The sequence below is a fragment of the Anabrus simplex genome, chromosome 1 (genome assembly GCF_040414725.1).
Source record: "Anabrus simplex isolate iqAnaSimp1 chromosome 1, ASM4041472v1, whole genome shotgun sequence".
NCBI lineage: Eukaryota > Metazoa > Arthropoda > Insecta > Orthoptera > Tettigoniidae > Anabrus > Anabrus simplex.
The window spans coordinates 1,271,888,895-1,271,903,945 of NC_090265.1; the positions used below are offsets into that span (position 1 = coordinate 1,271,888,895).

A 15,051-nucleotide genomic window follows, 5' to 3' on the forward strand; every position below is an offset into this window, starting at 1 on the left:
TAAGGCGTCTCATAAGGTGCCATGTATAGCCGCCATCTTGTGTAATTGGCGTCGGGAAGGACATCCGGTCGTAAAACTAAGGTTAGGACCCTTCCAAGAGGTTAGGCTAGCTCTCTTACGCATAAAAAGTTAGGTTAAGCCCCTCCAAGATAGCGGATGTGAGGTTAGGCGGTATCTTATAAGGAGCCATTTATAGCCGCCATCTTATGTAATTGGCGTCGGGAAGGTTATCTGGTCATAAAACTGATGTTAGGCCCTTCCGTGAGGTTAGGCTAGCTCTCTTACGCATAAAACGTTAGGTTAAGCCCCTCCAAAATGGCGGATGTGAGGTTAGGGTCGCGCTTTTAGCCAGCGTGAGGAGGAGACCTCTCCCGAGAGCGTGTGGAGGAGGTGGTGGAGGAGGGCTCTCCCGAGAGCGTGAGGAGGTGGCGGTGGCGCCCGAACCATCCACTTATGCTACTGATGATGATTGTTGTTTAAAGGGGCCTAACATCGAAGGTCATTGGCCCTCGAAGTAAATTACTGTATATGCATTGATAAGATATTTTAAAAAAATGCATGTCTCTTAGCGTTAACCAAAAACATCGGCGGGAGGTCCCCATACGTTGTTTCCATTGTAAAGTGCGAGTTGCGATGGTAACGGCAGGCTCACTTGCCCAATGCCATTCACAAGAGAGTAGGGACGGTTTCATTATAATGGCAGGCCCAATTACCTACTGCGTGGTCACTATAGATTTGGGGAGTTTTCCTTTCAATGGCAGGCCCCGTTTCTTCCTTCCAGACGTATTGCAATTGAGGAGCTTTTATTAAAAATGCAGGCACCTTCCCTACTGCCAGTTTTGCTGTTATCATTATAATGGCAGGCCCCTTTTCTTAATGACAGTCACCCCGAGGTGGCGAGTTTCCATTATAATAGCAGGTCACTATGCCGAATGCCAGTCACATTTAGATGGGTACATTTGTTTATAACGGTGGGCACACCTGCCTACTCCCGAACAAATTCGGTTGGAGGAGTTTTGAACAAAATTGGATGCTCCCTTGACTTCTGCCAGTCGAATCAAGAAAGGAATTATTCATTAAATGGTAGTTCCCACATACTAATGCCAGTTACACGGGAGTTGGAGAAGTATCCTATTCCTACTACCAGTCAAAGTCGTTGTGGAGAGTAATGATTACAATAGCAGAGGCCCTCCTGCTGAGAGTCACTGTCGATTTGTAAAATAACGGCAGACACACTCTTTCTACATTGCTACAAATCGACTTCAATATATATATATATATAGATCGACATACGAAGTATATTCATGTTTACAATATTTCAAACCATTTACAGATTAACTGCTGCTAAACGATACGTCATATCGACAAACGGATTGTAACATAACACGCCCCATTTATCGGTCTAAATGACTGGTCTTATGATATTTTCTCCTAACCTAACCCCATCGCACTACACCCCTGAAGGGCCTTGGCCTACCAAGCGACCGCTGCTCATCCCGAAGGCCTGCAGATTACGAGGTGTCGTGTGGTCAGCACGACGAATCCTCTCAGCCGTTAGTCTTGGCTCTCTAGATCAGGAGTACTTTATCCTAACTCAAATATATATGGGGAAGATTGAGTTAGAAACGTTAAATAGGGTGAAATTTTAGTAAGGTTTTGGATACAGGTAAAATAATAGAATTTGGCTCACATATGGATACTGGGAGAGCCAATGTTCGTGTAGAATTAGATGATTCTATCTTTCGTATAAGTGATTCAAACTATGAATTATACGTGTACAAAGTGCAAAATGTACGTAAATCGAGAAATAGAGACAAATCTAACGTGTAAACGACAATACGTCATAGGACCAAAGTTGTACATCACGTATGGATTCTGGTTGGCCCAATGTTCGTGTAGAATTGAACGGTGATTGAGCCGTCCATTTTGTGAAACAACTTACCGTTTAGCCACGAAATACCTCGAAACAAAGGTCTGCACCGACATTAACGTTACCTCAAGATTGTTATGTTTTGGGGGGATAAAAAGTGGAATATTTTAAGATTTTGCAAGTTTTCCATCGGTTACAGGCTAAGGTATATAATTCCAAATTTCAATTTTTAGCTCAATTGGCTGATTATACCGCAATCTTGCTTTGCGGGGAGGGTGGGGGTGGGGGGTAAAAATGAGGACTTTCGGGAAACTAAAGCTAAGAAATATGCAGATGGTCATTATTGCACCTGAAAGGGATAACTGTACGAAAATTTCGGCAAAAATGGTCAATGTACAGACACACAGTCTTTACGACTTTTTTTATATAGGTAAGGAATCTGCTCCATGTAAAACACCTTTTGCGATATATCCGCAGGACTTAACCTGCAAAACGGACCGTTGATGCTATCTCCCTTATTAATCCTCCTATCGAAAAAATGCATATGAGGAAAAGATTTAGAAATGGTTTTCCATTAAGGTTGGTCGATTTTCAGTCAGGTTAGTCTTGTACTGGGGGAGAGTAAAATCACTGTTTAGGATCCCTATAAACCCCCCAGCCATTCCGGGAATTTCACATCGTATGGATCTAAAACCTACCTTTGGACAGGGGGATGCTAAATATGAAGTTTTGTTGAAATATCTCCAGTAGTTTTCAAGTTATAGGAAATACGCTTTACACGCGCCCGCTCTAGAGCTAAGTCCGGTGGAACTTGTACTGAAAAACGGTCCGTTAATGACATCTCCCTTATTAATCATCGTATCGAAATGATGCACATGAGGAAATAGGTTTAGAAATTGATTTCCTTTAAGGCAGGTAGATTTACATTAAGTTTGGTTGTGTATATTTTGCGGGAGTGCAATTTCACGGTTTCGGTTTGGTATAAACCCCCACCCAATTCAGGAATTTAGAACTAGTATTGGCCCTAAAACCAACACAAGGACAGGTGGATTCTAGAAATGAAGTTTGGTAGAAATATATCCCGTAGTTTTCAATTTATAAGAACTAAGACATACACCAAAGCTACAAAATATGCAGATGGTCATTATTACACAGGAAACGGAAAACTGAATGAAAATTTCGCCACAATAGTGAATGTACAGGCACACGATCATTACGATGTTATTTATATAGATTTATCAGCATATCGAGGTGCCCATTATTTAAACAACACTTTGCAGTAATGGCAGGTGTTGATTGAATGCAATGTTGACTGATGCTTTTTTTCGATAATCTTAGAACACTTCACTGAAGTATGCTTCATCTACTACTACTACTACTACTACTACTACCACTACTACTACTACTACTACTACTACTAAACGTTTTCATTCCTCCCTTGAAGGAGGAGGCGGGCCTCCTACACGGTGACGTCGTCTCTCAGGCCAGGAGATTTGTATCGGAGAACGAGATGTGCGGAGGAGGTGAGAGGGTTAGCGGCCGTGGCCTATTCTAGGAGCTGTCTTGGCATTCATCTTAGTACAGGAGAATGGAAAACCACGGACAGCCAACGGCGGGGACCAGCCCCTCTCCGTCTACCGAATACAGAGGAGTAGAGCTTCTGCTGGGGTGGTCGGTCGGAGTACGGAGCTGTCGGGCCACGGACCTGCCAGGCCACTTGTGGGCCGAGACCCACTCTGCATCCGCCGACGATGCTTCACCAGTGATTTGAAAGAAAATAATTTACTATTGCCTACAGTGAAGGGATATACATATAGATTGAGAAATCTCTACGTAGAATTAATGAGGAGGCAGTAAAAATTTATATTATCAGATTTATAATATCCGTGCAGTTGTTTGGAGGACCATGACATCAGAATTTCGATATTTTCTAAACTTACCATATCTTCTCCGCATTTAGTGCCGTCTGCTGGTGAATTTCCGGTACCCATGCAACGGTCTTCCACCTTGCAATATAGTTTATCGCACATTCTGTCCTGGAACACATATATTTAACTAATACAGATTGACAGGATTACAGTATATTTAAGGAGTACTTCCTTCACAGTCGTAATGAAGCCAAAATACTGAATGACGGAATTATATTTACGGAGTACTGTACTTCCTTCACAGTCATGATGAAGCCCATTAATAAATACAGTATAACCTCTTCCAGCCTCATTACAACAGTCATGTACCCCTGATCATTTACTGCGTCGGGGTAGTCATGGACTCAACTCACACCATTTCCTCAAATCACTATTCGATGAGCAACCAGTATTGTGTCCATTCTTGTAGATTCGTCAGTTCCCTGTGCTGTCCCTCATGACATCGTCCTTGACAATTATAAAGAGTAGAAATGGACATTTTTAATAGCTTCAAAACAATGTAATTCGTAGACTAGACAACCATATGATGTTTAAGACGATAAAATTGGGTACCTAAATTAAAGTAGAAAAGTGCAATGTGCCAAACTGAAACATTATTTCAGGTAACGAAGAAATATTTCTAACAAAATATTTTCACACCGACTGAGTTCGTTCTTATGTTACTGTTATACAACAGCACGTGTACACGAGTTATACATTAATAACACAGATATGTCTAGTTGCCCATTTTTGTACCATTTATGCGACAAGATTGTTAAAAAGAAAGTCACGGAGAGTCACCAGTTGTGTTTCTCTTTCTGAAGATTTCATCTCCTGCGAACCAGGTGACTTTGCCGCGGTGGGAAAGCTTGTGTTCCAATGAAGCAGACAGCCAAGCCGCAGGTGCAACTACAGTCACTCCCATAAAAATTCGGCCACTGATAATATCCACGAAAAAGTGATGACAATACCGCAACCATGAGCCGTATGTGAAACCAAATGTGTCTAAGTTATGGAACTACATGTGTTTGCTTATACTGAAGAGGAATCACGGGACATTGATGTACAGTGTGTTGTAAAACAAAGAACATTGCTCACGTGGGTGAAATGACACGCCTCAAATATATTCGGTCACCCGGCAAGGCTGGGATTGTCGCTATGTTGGTTGACAGCGAAACGTTCAATTCAGTAGTGCGGTGACGGAAGACACGTCGTGCCGAAATCATTTGCTATACTGTTGCTCATTGGTATCAAATGGGGTGCAAAAGTCAGCACATACCACGTTTGAAGAACGCCAGCTCGTGATATTCCATCATGCTCGAGGTAATTCGCTAGAAAGATATCGCAGATGCTTAGCATAAGCAGAACAACAGTCGGAGGTACAATAAGGTTATTCAAAAACCTAGAGAGAATTGGTTCAGTTCCCCAGACAGGCAGACAAAGAAGGCTGACACAACGAGAGTAGTGGTTTGTGCTTCGGAATGTGAAGCCAAGTCCGAAAATTAGTGCCGAGAAACAGGCAGGAGCTGTTTTATAGGAGTGTGGAAAGAAAGTGAGTACTGGAACCATGTGAAGAGCACTGCGAAAGAATGAGTTCTTTGGGAGAAAAGCTAGGAGGAAGCCATACATTAGTGCGGTAAATAAAAAGATGCGGCTAGAGTTCGCAAAAACCTACGTAAGCAAACCCAGTGCTTGGTGGGAGGCTGTGTAATTTCTTGATGAGTCAAAGTTCAACGTCGTTGGATCCGATGGAAAGTAATTGGCGTGGCGGAAAGGTAACGAGGAATTGAAAACAAGCAATTTACAAGCAACGGTAAAACATGGTGAAGGATGTGCGATGGTGTGGGTATGTGTTGCATCGAACGGTGTCGGTGCACTGAGTTTCACTGAACATACTTTGACAAAAGAGGACCATTTGGCTATCCTCAAAAACAATTTGCGACAATCTGAGGAACAATTTGATAAACAGCGTACTGTCAAGTTCTACCATGATAACGACCCCAAGCACAAGTCGTACCTTGCTAGATAGTGGCTGCTGTACAACTACCCGAAGGTTTTGTTGGAGACTCCACCACAATCACCCGACCTGAACCCCATCGAGAATGTGTGAAGTCAAATGAAAGCAGCTCTGCAATTGCAGCCGCCAAGTTCCCTCACAGACTCGAAGAGAAGACTGCTACAAGAATGAGGGACTAGAAAATTATTGCCAGAATGCCGAATCGACTAGAAGAGGTCATAAAACATCAAGGAGACCTAAAAAGTAGTGAATGTGTAATAGGGTTGTGAATTATGGGAGTTTATGTTGCTTTTTGTATACTGGCCGAATATTTTTGAGGCGGTACTGAATTATTGCTTTTATTTAATGTACGACACATGGCGTACTAATGACTGTCAGAATGGTTTGACTTACATCACAATGTTTGTAGAACGTGTTATTATGTTTTTCTACATGTTTCGTTGTATAGTTATATTATAGCTTAAAAATAACTAACCAATAAAAGTGTGTCAAAATCAGAGTGACCGAATGTTTATGGGAGTATCTGTATATTGGATGGGTATCTGTCGAGAGACCAGACTAACGAATGTTTCATCGAAAGGGGAGTAGCAGCCTTTCGGACATTGCAAGGGCGGCAGTCTAGATTATTGACTGATATGGCCAACATGGCTTAGCTGTGTTGATACTGCTACACGACTGAAAGCAACAGGAAATTACAGCCGTAACTAAATCCCGAGGAAATGAAGCTCTTTTTGTGTGAATTATGTACTGATGATGGCTTCCTCCCGGCTGAAATATTCCGGAGGTAAAATAGTCCCCCTTTCGGATCTCCGGGTAGGGACAACACGAGAGGGGAGATCATCTGGAAGATGGATAATGACTTTCTGCGAGTCGGAGCGTGAAATGTCAGGAGTTTGAATCGCTGTGGTAGGTTACAGAATCTGAAAGGGGAAATGGAAAACTTCAGTTAGATGCTGTTGGTATAAGTGAAGTAGGTTGACAGGAAGAGCAGGGTTTTTGGTCAGGGGACTACAGAATTATCAATTTCAAATCAAACAGGAGAAATGCATGAGCTGGTTTAATAATGAATAAGAAAATAGGGCAGCGGATAAGCTACTACGACCAGCATAATGAAAGGATTATTGTAGTCATGTTAGACACCAAACCAATGCCCACCACAACAGTGCAGGTCTACATGCCCACTAGTTCAGCTGATGATGAAGAAATCGAAAGAATAAATGAAGAGACAAAAATTGAATACATTATGTAAAAGATGACGAGAATTTAATTATAGTGGGAGACTGAAATGCAGTCCGCCTCTGTGGTGTAGTGGTTAGCGTGATTAGCTGCCACCCCCGGAGGCCCGGGTTCGATTCCCGGCTCTGCCACGAAATTTGAAAAGTGGTACGAGGGATGGAATGGGGTCCACTCAGCCTCGGGAGGTCAACTGAGTAGAGGTGGGTTCGATTCCCACCTCAGCCATCCTCGAAGTGGTTTACCGTGCTTTCCCACTTCTCCTCCAGGCGAATGCCGGGATGGTACCTAACTTAAGGCCACGGCCGCTTCCTTACCTCTCCCTTGCCTATCCCTTCCAATCTTCCCATCCCTCCACAAGACCCCTGTTCAGCATAGCAGGTGAGGCCGCCTGGGCGAGGTACTGGTCATACTCCCCAGTTGTATCCCCCGACCAAGAGTCTGAAGCTCCAGGACACTGCCCTTGAGGGGGTAGAGGTGGGATCCCTCGCTAAGTCCGATGGAAAAACCGAACCTGGAGGGTAAACAGATGATGATTATGATGATGATGATGATGATGATGATGACTGGAATGCAGTGGAAGGCCAAGGAAGCGAAGGGAGTACACTAGGAGAATTCAAACTGGGACAAAGGAATAAAAGAGGAAGGCCGCTGATTGAACATGCATGTTCTGGGGTTTTATATTAAAATGTGCTAATCTGATTCAAAATTTCATGCAGAATTCAAAAATTGGTTCTCAAAATATAGACGTAACTCCAAACATGATAAAAATACAAATTGAAGTCCGAAAATGTCACGTGTCGCATGTACGCGATCTCATTGGTCTGACGTCATTGTCCACATTGACTGTGTTAGCAGACGAAATAACACGTAGTATGCTTTGAGAAACACAATACAATTCACGTAATTCTCCTTTATGTTAGTGTCTGGTAAAGTTGGGTACAATTTTTATATTGTGTAATAATCTGAGTGTTATATTTTGGACTTAAAATGCATCTTGCGCAGACAGTGAGGCAGAAGAAAGTTACAAATGGTGTATAGTTCCGATGTGCACAAATACATCGCATACCACCGAAGAAAATTATTAATGAGCCAAAGGACCGTAAAAGTACGAGGAAAGCTAAATTTGGCGGAATTAGAAGGCTGTCAGCGGAGAAATATATTATTTAGCGGACAGCAGAATTTTTGGCGGAATTCTAGATTTATTATAGCTGAATTTAGTGTTTGATCCATTTTACGTTTTTTAAAAATTTGTACCTCAGTCTGTCTCCGAGCTATTCCGTATTTCTTGTCAGGAGCTAGTAGTCACATGAGGAAAACATGTTATTTGGATCTGATGTTATGAGATCATGGTATCATACATTTGTAATGCGTGGGGAATGGGTACTTATCTCTTAGTTGACGAATGACGACAGATAATGAAACTGTGAGAGAGTAGCATTTATTTTAATTTTATGCTATGAAGGAAGACCGTTTAATGAAGTGGCCTGTTCTGTGTGTGGCCCTTTAGGTAGGGGATTCCTAGTTTTCACCCGGCAGTAAAACGCCTATAGTTGGGGACAAATCATGACGACCTCGCCTCACACCACTACTTTCCAGCGGCAGCTCGTTGTCTATTAGCGACTTATAGGACCTCTACTGCAGCCAGAGTTGCCAAATCTGCTACTGCACTCTACACGAAGAAAGGGTAAATACTACAGAGAGTGAGGAAGAAAGTGGTTCGGCAGCCTCTCCAAAACAAACAAGGGTCACTTAGAACTTGTTAACTCTGCAAGGTGCAGGGTGTGATTGACTACTGGCTTCCAGCTCGCTTCTAGGAAGTGAGGCCGTCATGTTTTGTCCCCAACCATACAAGTTATAGCTCGCCGGCTCTCAGTGAAACTCACAGATCAGGTGAATGCAGACATTTAATTTTATTATTATTTTTATTGTTATTATTGCTCATTTTATTGCTCATTATTTGAGATCGGATTTCTAGGCTGAATTTTAGCGGATTTTTAGTAGTATTTTTTTTTTTTGCTAGTTGTTATACGTCGCACCGACACAGATAGGTCTTATGGCGACGACGGGACAGGACAGGGCTAGGAGTGGGAAGGAAGCGGCCGTGGCCTTAATTAAGGTACAGCCCCAGCATTTGCCTGGTGTGAAAATGGGAAACCACGGAAAACCATTTTCAGGGCTGCCGACAGTGGGATTCGAACCTACTATCTCCCGAATACTGGATACTGGCCGCACTTAAGCGACTGCAGCTATCGAGCTCGGTTAGTAGTATTTAGCGGATCTTGAAAATATAAGTTGGCAACACTGGAGGAAAGGATTTTCGCGAGCCGGAGAAATGCCAGTTATATATCGTAAAAGTCTACAGTTTATTGCTGTGAAGATCAATTTAATGACAGTAGAATTCGCTTAAACTTTTAATCACTTTTCCATGCCTGCTATTCTAGTGGTACAACTTTAACTTTGAATCTATGATGCTTTAAATACATGCTTCAATTACATCTTGGAATATGAAGGTAATAAGCTGTGAGTAAGTTAATGCTGATTATTAAAGAATTCTCCAAACCTAACGCAAGTTTTGGGTGACTCATATCAAATTAATAAACCGAAGTGTTTTCGAACCAAACTGATTATTTTAATTATACCAATTTACTTATCTTGGCATGTGACATTTATTTATTTATTTATTTATTTATTTATTTATTTATTTTCTGGTCCCGTGGTGTACGAGTAGCGTGACTGCACTCACCCGGAGGCCCAGGGTTCGATTTCCGGCGGGGTCAGGGACTTTTACTTGGATCTGAGGTGTGATTCGAGTTCCACTTAGTCAAAGTGAGTACAATTGAGGAGCTATCTGCCGCTGAAATAGCGGCCCCGGTCTAGAAAGCCAAGAATAACGACCGAGAGAATTCGTCGTGCTGACCACATGACTCCTAGTACTCTGTAGGGCTTCGGCCTGAGCAGCGGTCGCTTGGTAGTCCAAGGTCTTCGGGGCTGTTGCGGCATGGGGTTTGGATTGGTTTATTTATTTATTTATTTGTTTATTTTATATATATATATTTATTTATTTATCTGATATGGAGGTTGAGAGAAGTAGAGGAAGACCAAGATGTCGATGGTTAGACTCAGTTTCTAACGATTTAAAGATAAGAGAACTAAGCAAGGCCACAGAACTAGTTACATATAGAGGATTGTGGCGGCGATTAGTAAATTCACAGAGGTTTTCAGATTGAATACTGAAAGGTAAAACAGTCTAGAATGAAGATGTATTTATCTACTTTATTTATTTATTTATTTATTTATTTATTTATTTATTTATTTATTGAAGGGCTTATATTTGTAAACCAATTTAGGCTACATCTAAGTACTCTATTATATAACAGAAAGTATACCTATGCGTGCGCATCATGAAAAGAACCTGAATTTAGAAAGAAACAAACTATTTATCTCTACGAATCGAATGCTTGTCGGTTGAGGGTGTGGCCTCAGTCTTATAAGTTAACTATGCTCATTAATAATAATTAGTATTCGGGAGCTAGTAGATTCGAATCCCACTGTCGTTAGCCCTGAATGACGGTTATTCGCGGTTTCCCCATTTTCACACCAGGCAATTGCTGGGGCTGTACCTCAATGAAGGCCACGGACGCTTCCTTCCCACTCCTAGCCCTATCGTATCCCATCGTGGCCATAAGACCTATCTGTGTCGGCTCGACGTAATGCAAATAATAATAATAATAATAATAATAATAATAATAATAATAATAATAATAATAATAATAATAATAATAATAATAATTGTTACCGCGTTTTAGTGGTAGTTAGGCGTGAAAGAAGGTGCGGGGTGGTGAACAGGTCTCAAGCTACTAAAGTAAAATTAATTTAAAATTTAACAAGGTTATATTTTCTTTTCAAAAATGAAGAAATAACAATCATGGCAGGTACAAGGTAGCAAGGCAATAAGAATACGATTACAAAATTTACAGGATTTGGGCTCTTGAGCAATTAGCTCAGCTTTACCCCAAACACAAGTTTTAACAGAGGGGCAGAAAACCCCATTCATACCTAGGAGCACTTGCTCCAAATTACACTGAAAAGCCTCCACGAGGCATACAACACTCAATTTTCAAAAAGGAGCCACTCGCTCTCAACTTTAAGCCTCTCAAAGGCCACACCAAACTCCACCTTCAAGTTGTCCTCACTGGACATAGACACAGGGGTAAAATACCCAACCTACTGAGGTCTATTAAATGAAAAGGGGTAATTACATGACCTCTAAAATAACAATTTGAGAGGAGGCGATCTGCACTCCTAATACACTTTGATTAAGACCTACTTGGCATTAGGCAGTTATTACAAGGGCTAATCCCATACTAAAGAGGTGACTTAAGAAGAGAACAATTTGTTTTACATTAACGAAGAATAGGTTGAAAAAAAAATAAGTTCACCTCAAAACAATATGAGTGGGAGCTCGAGAGGGTCAGCACTCTCTATCCCAGTATGTAGCTTCAAAAGAGAATAGATGAAACGAGTAGTTACATTTAGGAAAAGGTTACATGGTGGAAACGCTTCGAACCCGCCTCGAGAGTTAAACTGCCGACCTAGCAAGAAAAGAAGTTATTAAGAGGCCATTACCTGGTGTTGAACAGCTGGAGAAGAAAGAGGTGCTTCCCGCCCCCTGCTATGTACTTTGCACACAGAAAGATGGAACAGAAGTGGCTCGGAGACCCTAAAATCAGCAGTTTATATACTCTCGCGGAAGGTTCTAGGCGTTAGGGGAATGAGAACACCCTCCCACGAGGATTTTATTGGTTCATCAATAAACCCCCTACACAATACTAAAAAGAAACACATAATTGGTGGAAAATTAATTTAAGAAATTCGGGATAGGCTAGATTTAAAACAAAGGGAAAGAAGGGGTTAATATAGCCAACTTAACCAATGACTGAGAGAAATTTAGCAAAGAACAAACATTTGAAATAAAAATTTCTCCAACAAAATAGTTCTTTAACTCCGCACTAGGGTGCACTATTGTTGATCTTCAGTAGTGTCCTCTAGAAGAGAAAGTTCACACTTCTTACTTCAAGCGAAACAAAAACACATCAAAAATGACACAGTTCAAAAACTGAAAATTTTCCACGTGGTGACATCTTCTGAGAAAGTAGAGAATTAATAGTGTAGATAAAGTTCAGACTTCCTCCAGCAGAGGAGTTTCAACAGGCGCAATTTTTAAATTAGCGGCTTGGAGGTGTACCGCCCGGTACAGACCTCCCCCCCCCCCCCCAAAAGTTCCTCCAGGGGTGACACATGAAATCTGTTTGAAACAAGGTCCAAGTTATGATGTGGATATGAAGATTGATTGCAGAAGCATTTATAAGATTTTCTGAATTTGGTTTGATTCAGTTTCAAAATTTTGTTGTTGCAGGTGAAGTAAAGTCTTTATGTTTGTAGAAGTTGAATTTCTGAAGATAAACTTTTAATACTTAGAAGTGAAGAAAATTTTGCAAATGCCACCAAATATTGCTGTTGAATTCCCAATTGTAGTCATTGCTTATCGTAACTGTCCATGTAGTTGATGTTGATTAAATTGGCTGGCCAGACCGGCCGTTGCAGCTTGCGTCCAAAAGGAGGCCGCTCGGACCCCTCAAGTACCCTGAGATACCGCTCGCCCGCACTATGAGGGGAGCAAAGGTGTTGAAACACGCCGCGCCCGCGGTGAACATATACAGGCTGCGGGCAAGTAGCAGGTCGTGCGCCGCGCATCAGCCTTGGCCGGGAGGAGAGCTCCGGCTCGCCGTGCACATGACGTCCTCGCTGGAGAAGAGGGGGCCCGTCCTCTGCCCCAGTCGCTGCACGGCGCCGCGCGGCTGCGGGGGCACTGAAACATTAAAGCTAGGCGGCAGAATTGTGTTGGACCATCATCTTTTCGAGGGCACAGGCTTTGTGGAGAGGTTGAGGGGCCAGCGGCGTGTAGATATCCATGGCATTTAATATAATCAAGCCCCAGTGTGTATAGCAGGAGACGGGAGAGTGGTAATGGCCGTGGTAAGGACAGGTTGGCAGTTTGACGGGTCGGGGCAGGTTTCACAAAAATGCTTACATATGAAACAAAATACTATAAAAGGGGCAGAATGCCTTACAAGTAAAACTCAAAAAAAAAAAAAATATAACCTTCCTATTCTTTTCAAATTATATGAAGCGAATTAACACACAATCTACACTGGTTTCACCTGTGACAGGTGAACCCTAAATATCCTCTCGGTGGCTGGATTGCTTAACAATAAGGTAACCGGCGTAAGGAAATCGAGAATGATACACGACCCATGGAATCTGGGGGCAAGCTTGCCCGCGGGAACAAAATTTTTGACCATTACCTGGTCACCTACCTTCAAAGGGGTGGGTCTCCGTCCACGATCATACCTTTCCCTAACCTTTTCATGAGACACTTTAAGATTGGCTTTAGCCTTCTTCCAAAGATCTTTAATATTATCCGGATCTATTGTCTCGGGTAGAATGTCACTCAGAGACCAGAGGTTCGAGAGCGGCGTGTTGGGAACGAACTTAAACATCAAAGAAGCTGGAGTAAACTTGTGAGATTCATGAACCGCCGAATTCAAAGCAAAAGCTATCCAATGCAGGGACGTGTCCCACCTGGAATGATCTTCATGATGATAGGCAATAAGTGCGGACCTGAGATTACGGTTAACCCGTTCAGCCAGAGATGGTTGAGGGTAATAAGCAGAAGTAGTTACATGAGAGATGGACAAGTCAAAACAGAATTTACGAAAAAGATTTGATGTGAACGCCTTAGCATTATCAGATACAATATATTGGCACGGACCAAAAGAAGAAAAATATAATTTAGGCAAGTAATGGTAGACTGAGCGGTAGCCAGCTTAGTCGGAAATAACCAGGAAAATCTGGTAAAACCATCTACACACACAAAGATGAACTTGTTAGCATTACCCTTTGACTGGGGGAAGGGTCCTACATAATCAATGTACAGGCGTTCCATGGGGCGCGACGCTTGATGCGCAGACAAAAGGCCTACCTTAGTGGACATGGTAGGTTTACTGAGCAAACACGATTTACAAGCTTTTATAAGTTCACGGATTTCACCGTCCATACCATTCCAGATGAACATTTCACGAATCTTTTCACGAGTTTTAAAGATACCAAGATGCCCACCTAATGGGGTCTCATGATAATACTTGAAGATCATAGGTACAAGAACAGCTGGAACAACAACTTTCATCATCTTATCATGCCTCGAAGGGCAACATAGAACACCATTCCTCAGAACATAAGGGTCAACATGTTCCCCAGAAGAAAGGGTTTCCATTATCGGCGCCAGCGTCGGATCTTCACGTTGGTATTTCTCGATATCCCTAAAGAGCATGGGAGCATCAGTTAAGATGGCATTAACATCAGATGGTGCAGACTCGGGAGGTGATGAACTGTCGACCGGTTCCCGGTTCTCAACGTCGTTTGAAAACATACGGCTGAGTCCGTCAGCGACAATATTTTCGGTACCTCTGATATGTCTAACATCAAACTGGAAGGCAGAAATACGGATGGCCCAACGGGCTATACGACCAGTACGACGCGGCCTACCTAAGACCCAGCTTAAGGCTTGATTATCTGTCTCCAGGTCGAATTTAACATGTTCCAGGTAAAGACGGAACTTTTCTAAGGCGAATAAGACTGCCAAACCTTCGAGCTCATATATGGAGTACTTTGCTTCTTGAGCCGAGAGAGTCCTAGATGCATAGGCGATGGGGCGCCTCCCTAGTTCCGTCTCTTGAAGAAGGACTGCAGCTACCGCCGACGACGACGCGTCGGTTTGTACGATGAATTTCTTCGAGAAATCAGGCATAGCAAGAACAGGGGCATTACAGAGAGCTAATTTAAGATCTTCGAAAGCGGCTTGTTGGGAAGGTCCCCACTCAAATTTGATGCCTTTCCTACGGAGAAGGTTTAAGGGCGCCGCTCTATTAGCGAAGTTAGGAATAAACTTCCTGAAGAAATTC

At 42.4% G+C, this 15,051-nt stretch overlaps 1 protein-coding gene across 1 annotated transcript in view; it reads right to left on the minus strand.

Annotated features, from left to right (window-relative positions):
• Positions 1-15,051, minus strand: part of LOC137497198 (A disintegrin and metalloproteinase with thrombospondin motifs 12-like) — a 273,946-nt gene that overhangs the window by 97,403 nt on the left and 161,492 nt on the right. The window contains exon 9 of the mRNA XM_068225728.1: positions 3,811-3,906. Coding sequence (XP_068081829.1) covers positions 3,811-3,906 — 96 coding nt within the window. The remainder of the gene's footprint in view (positions 1-3,810; positions 3,907-15,051) is intronic.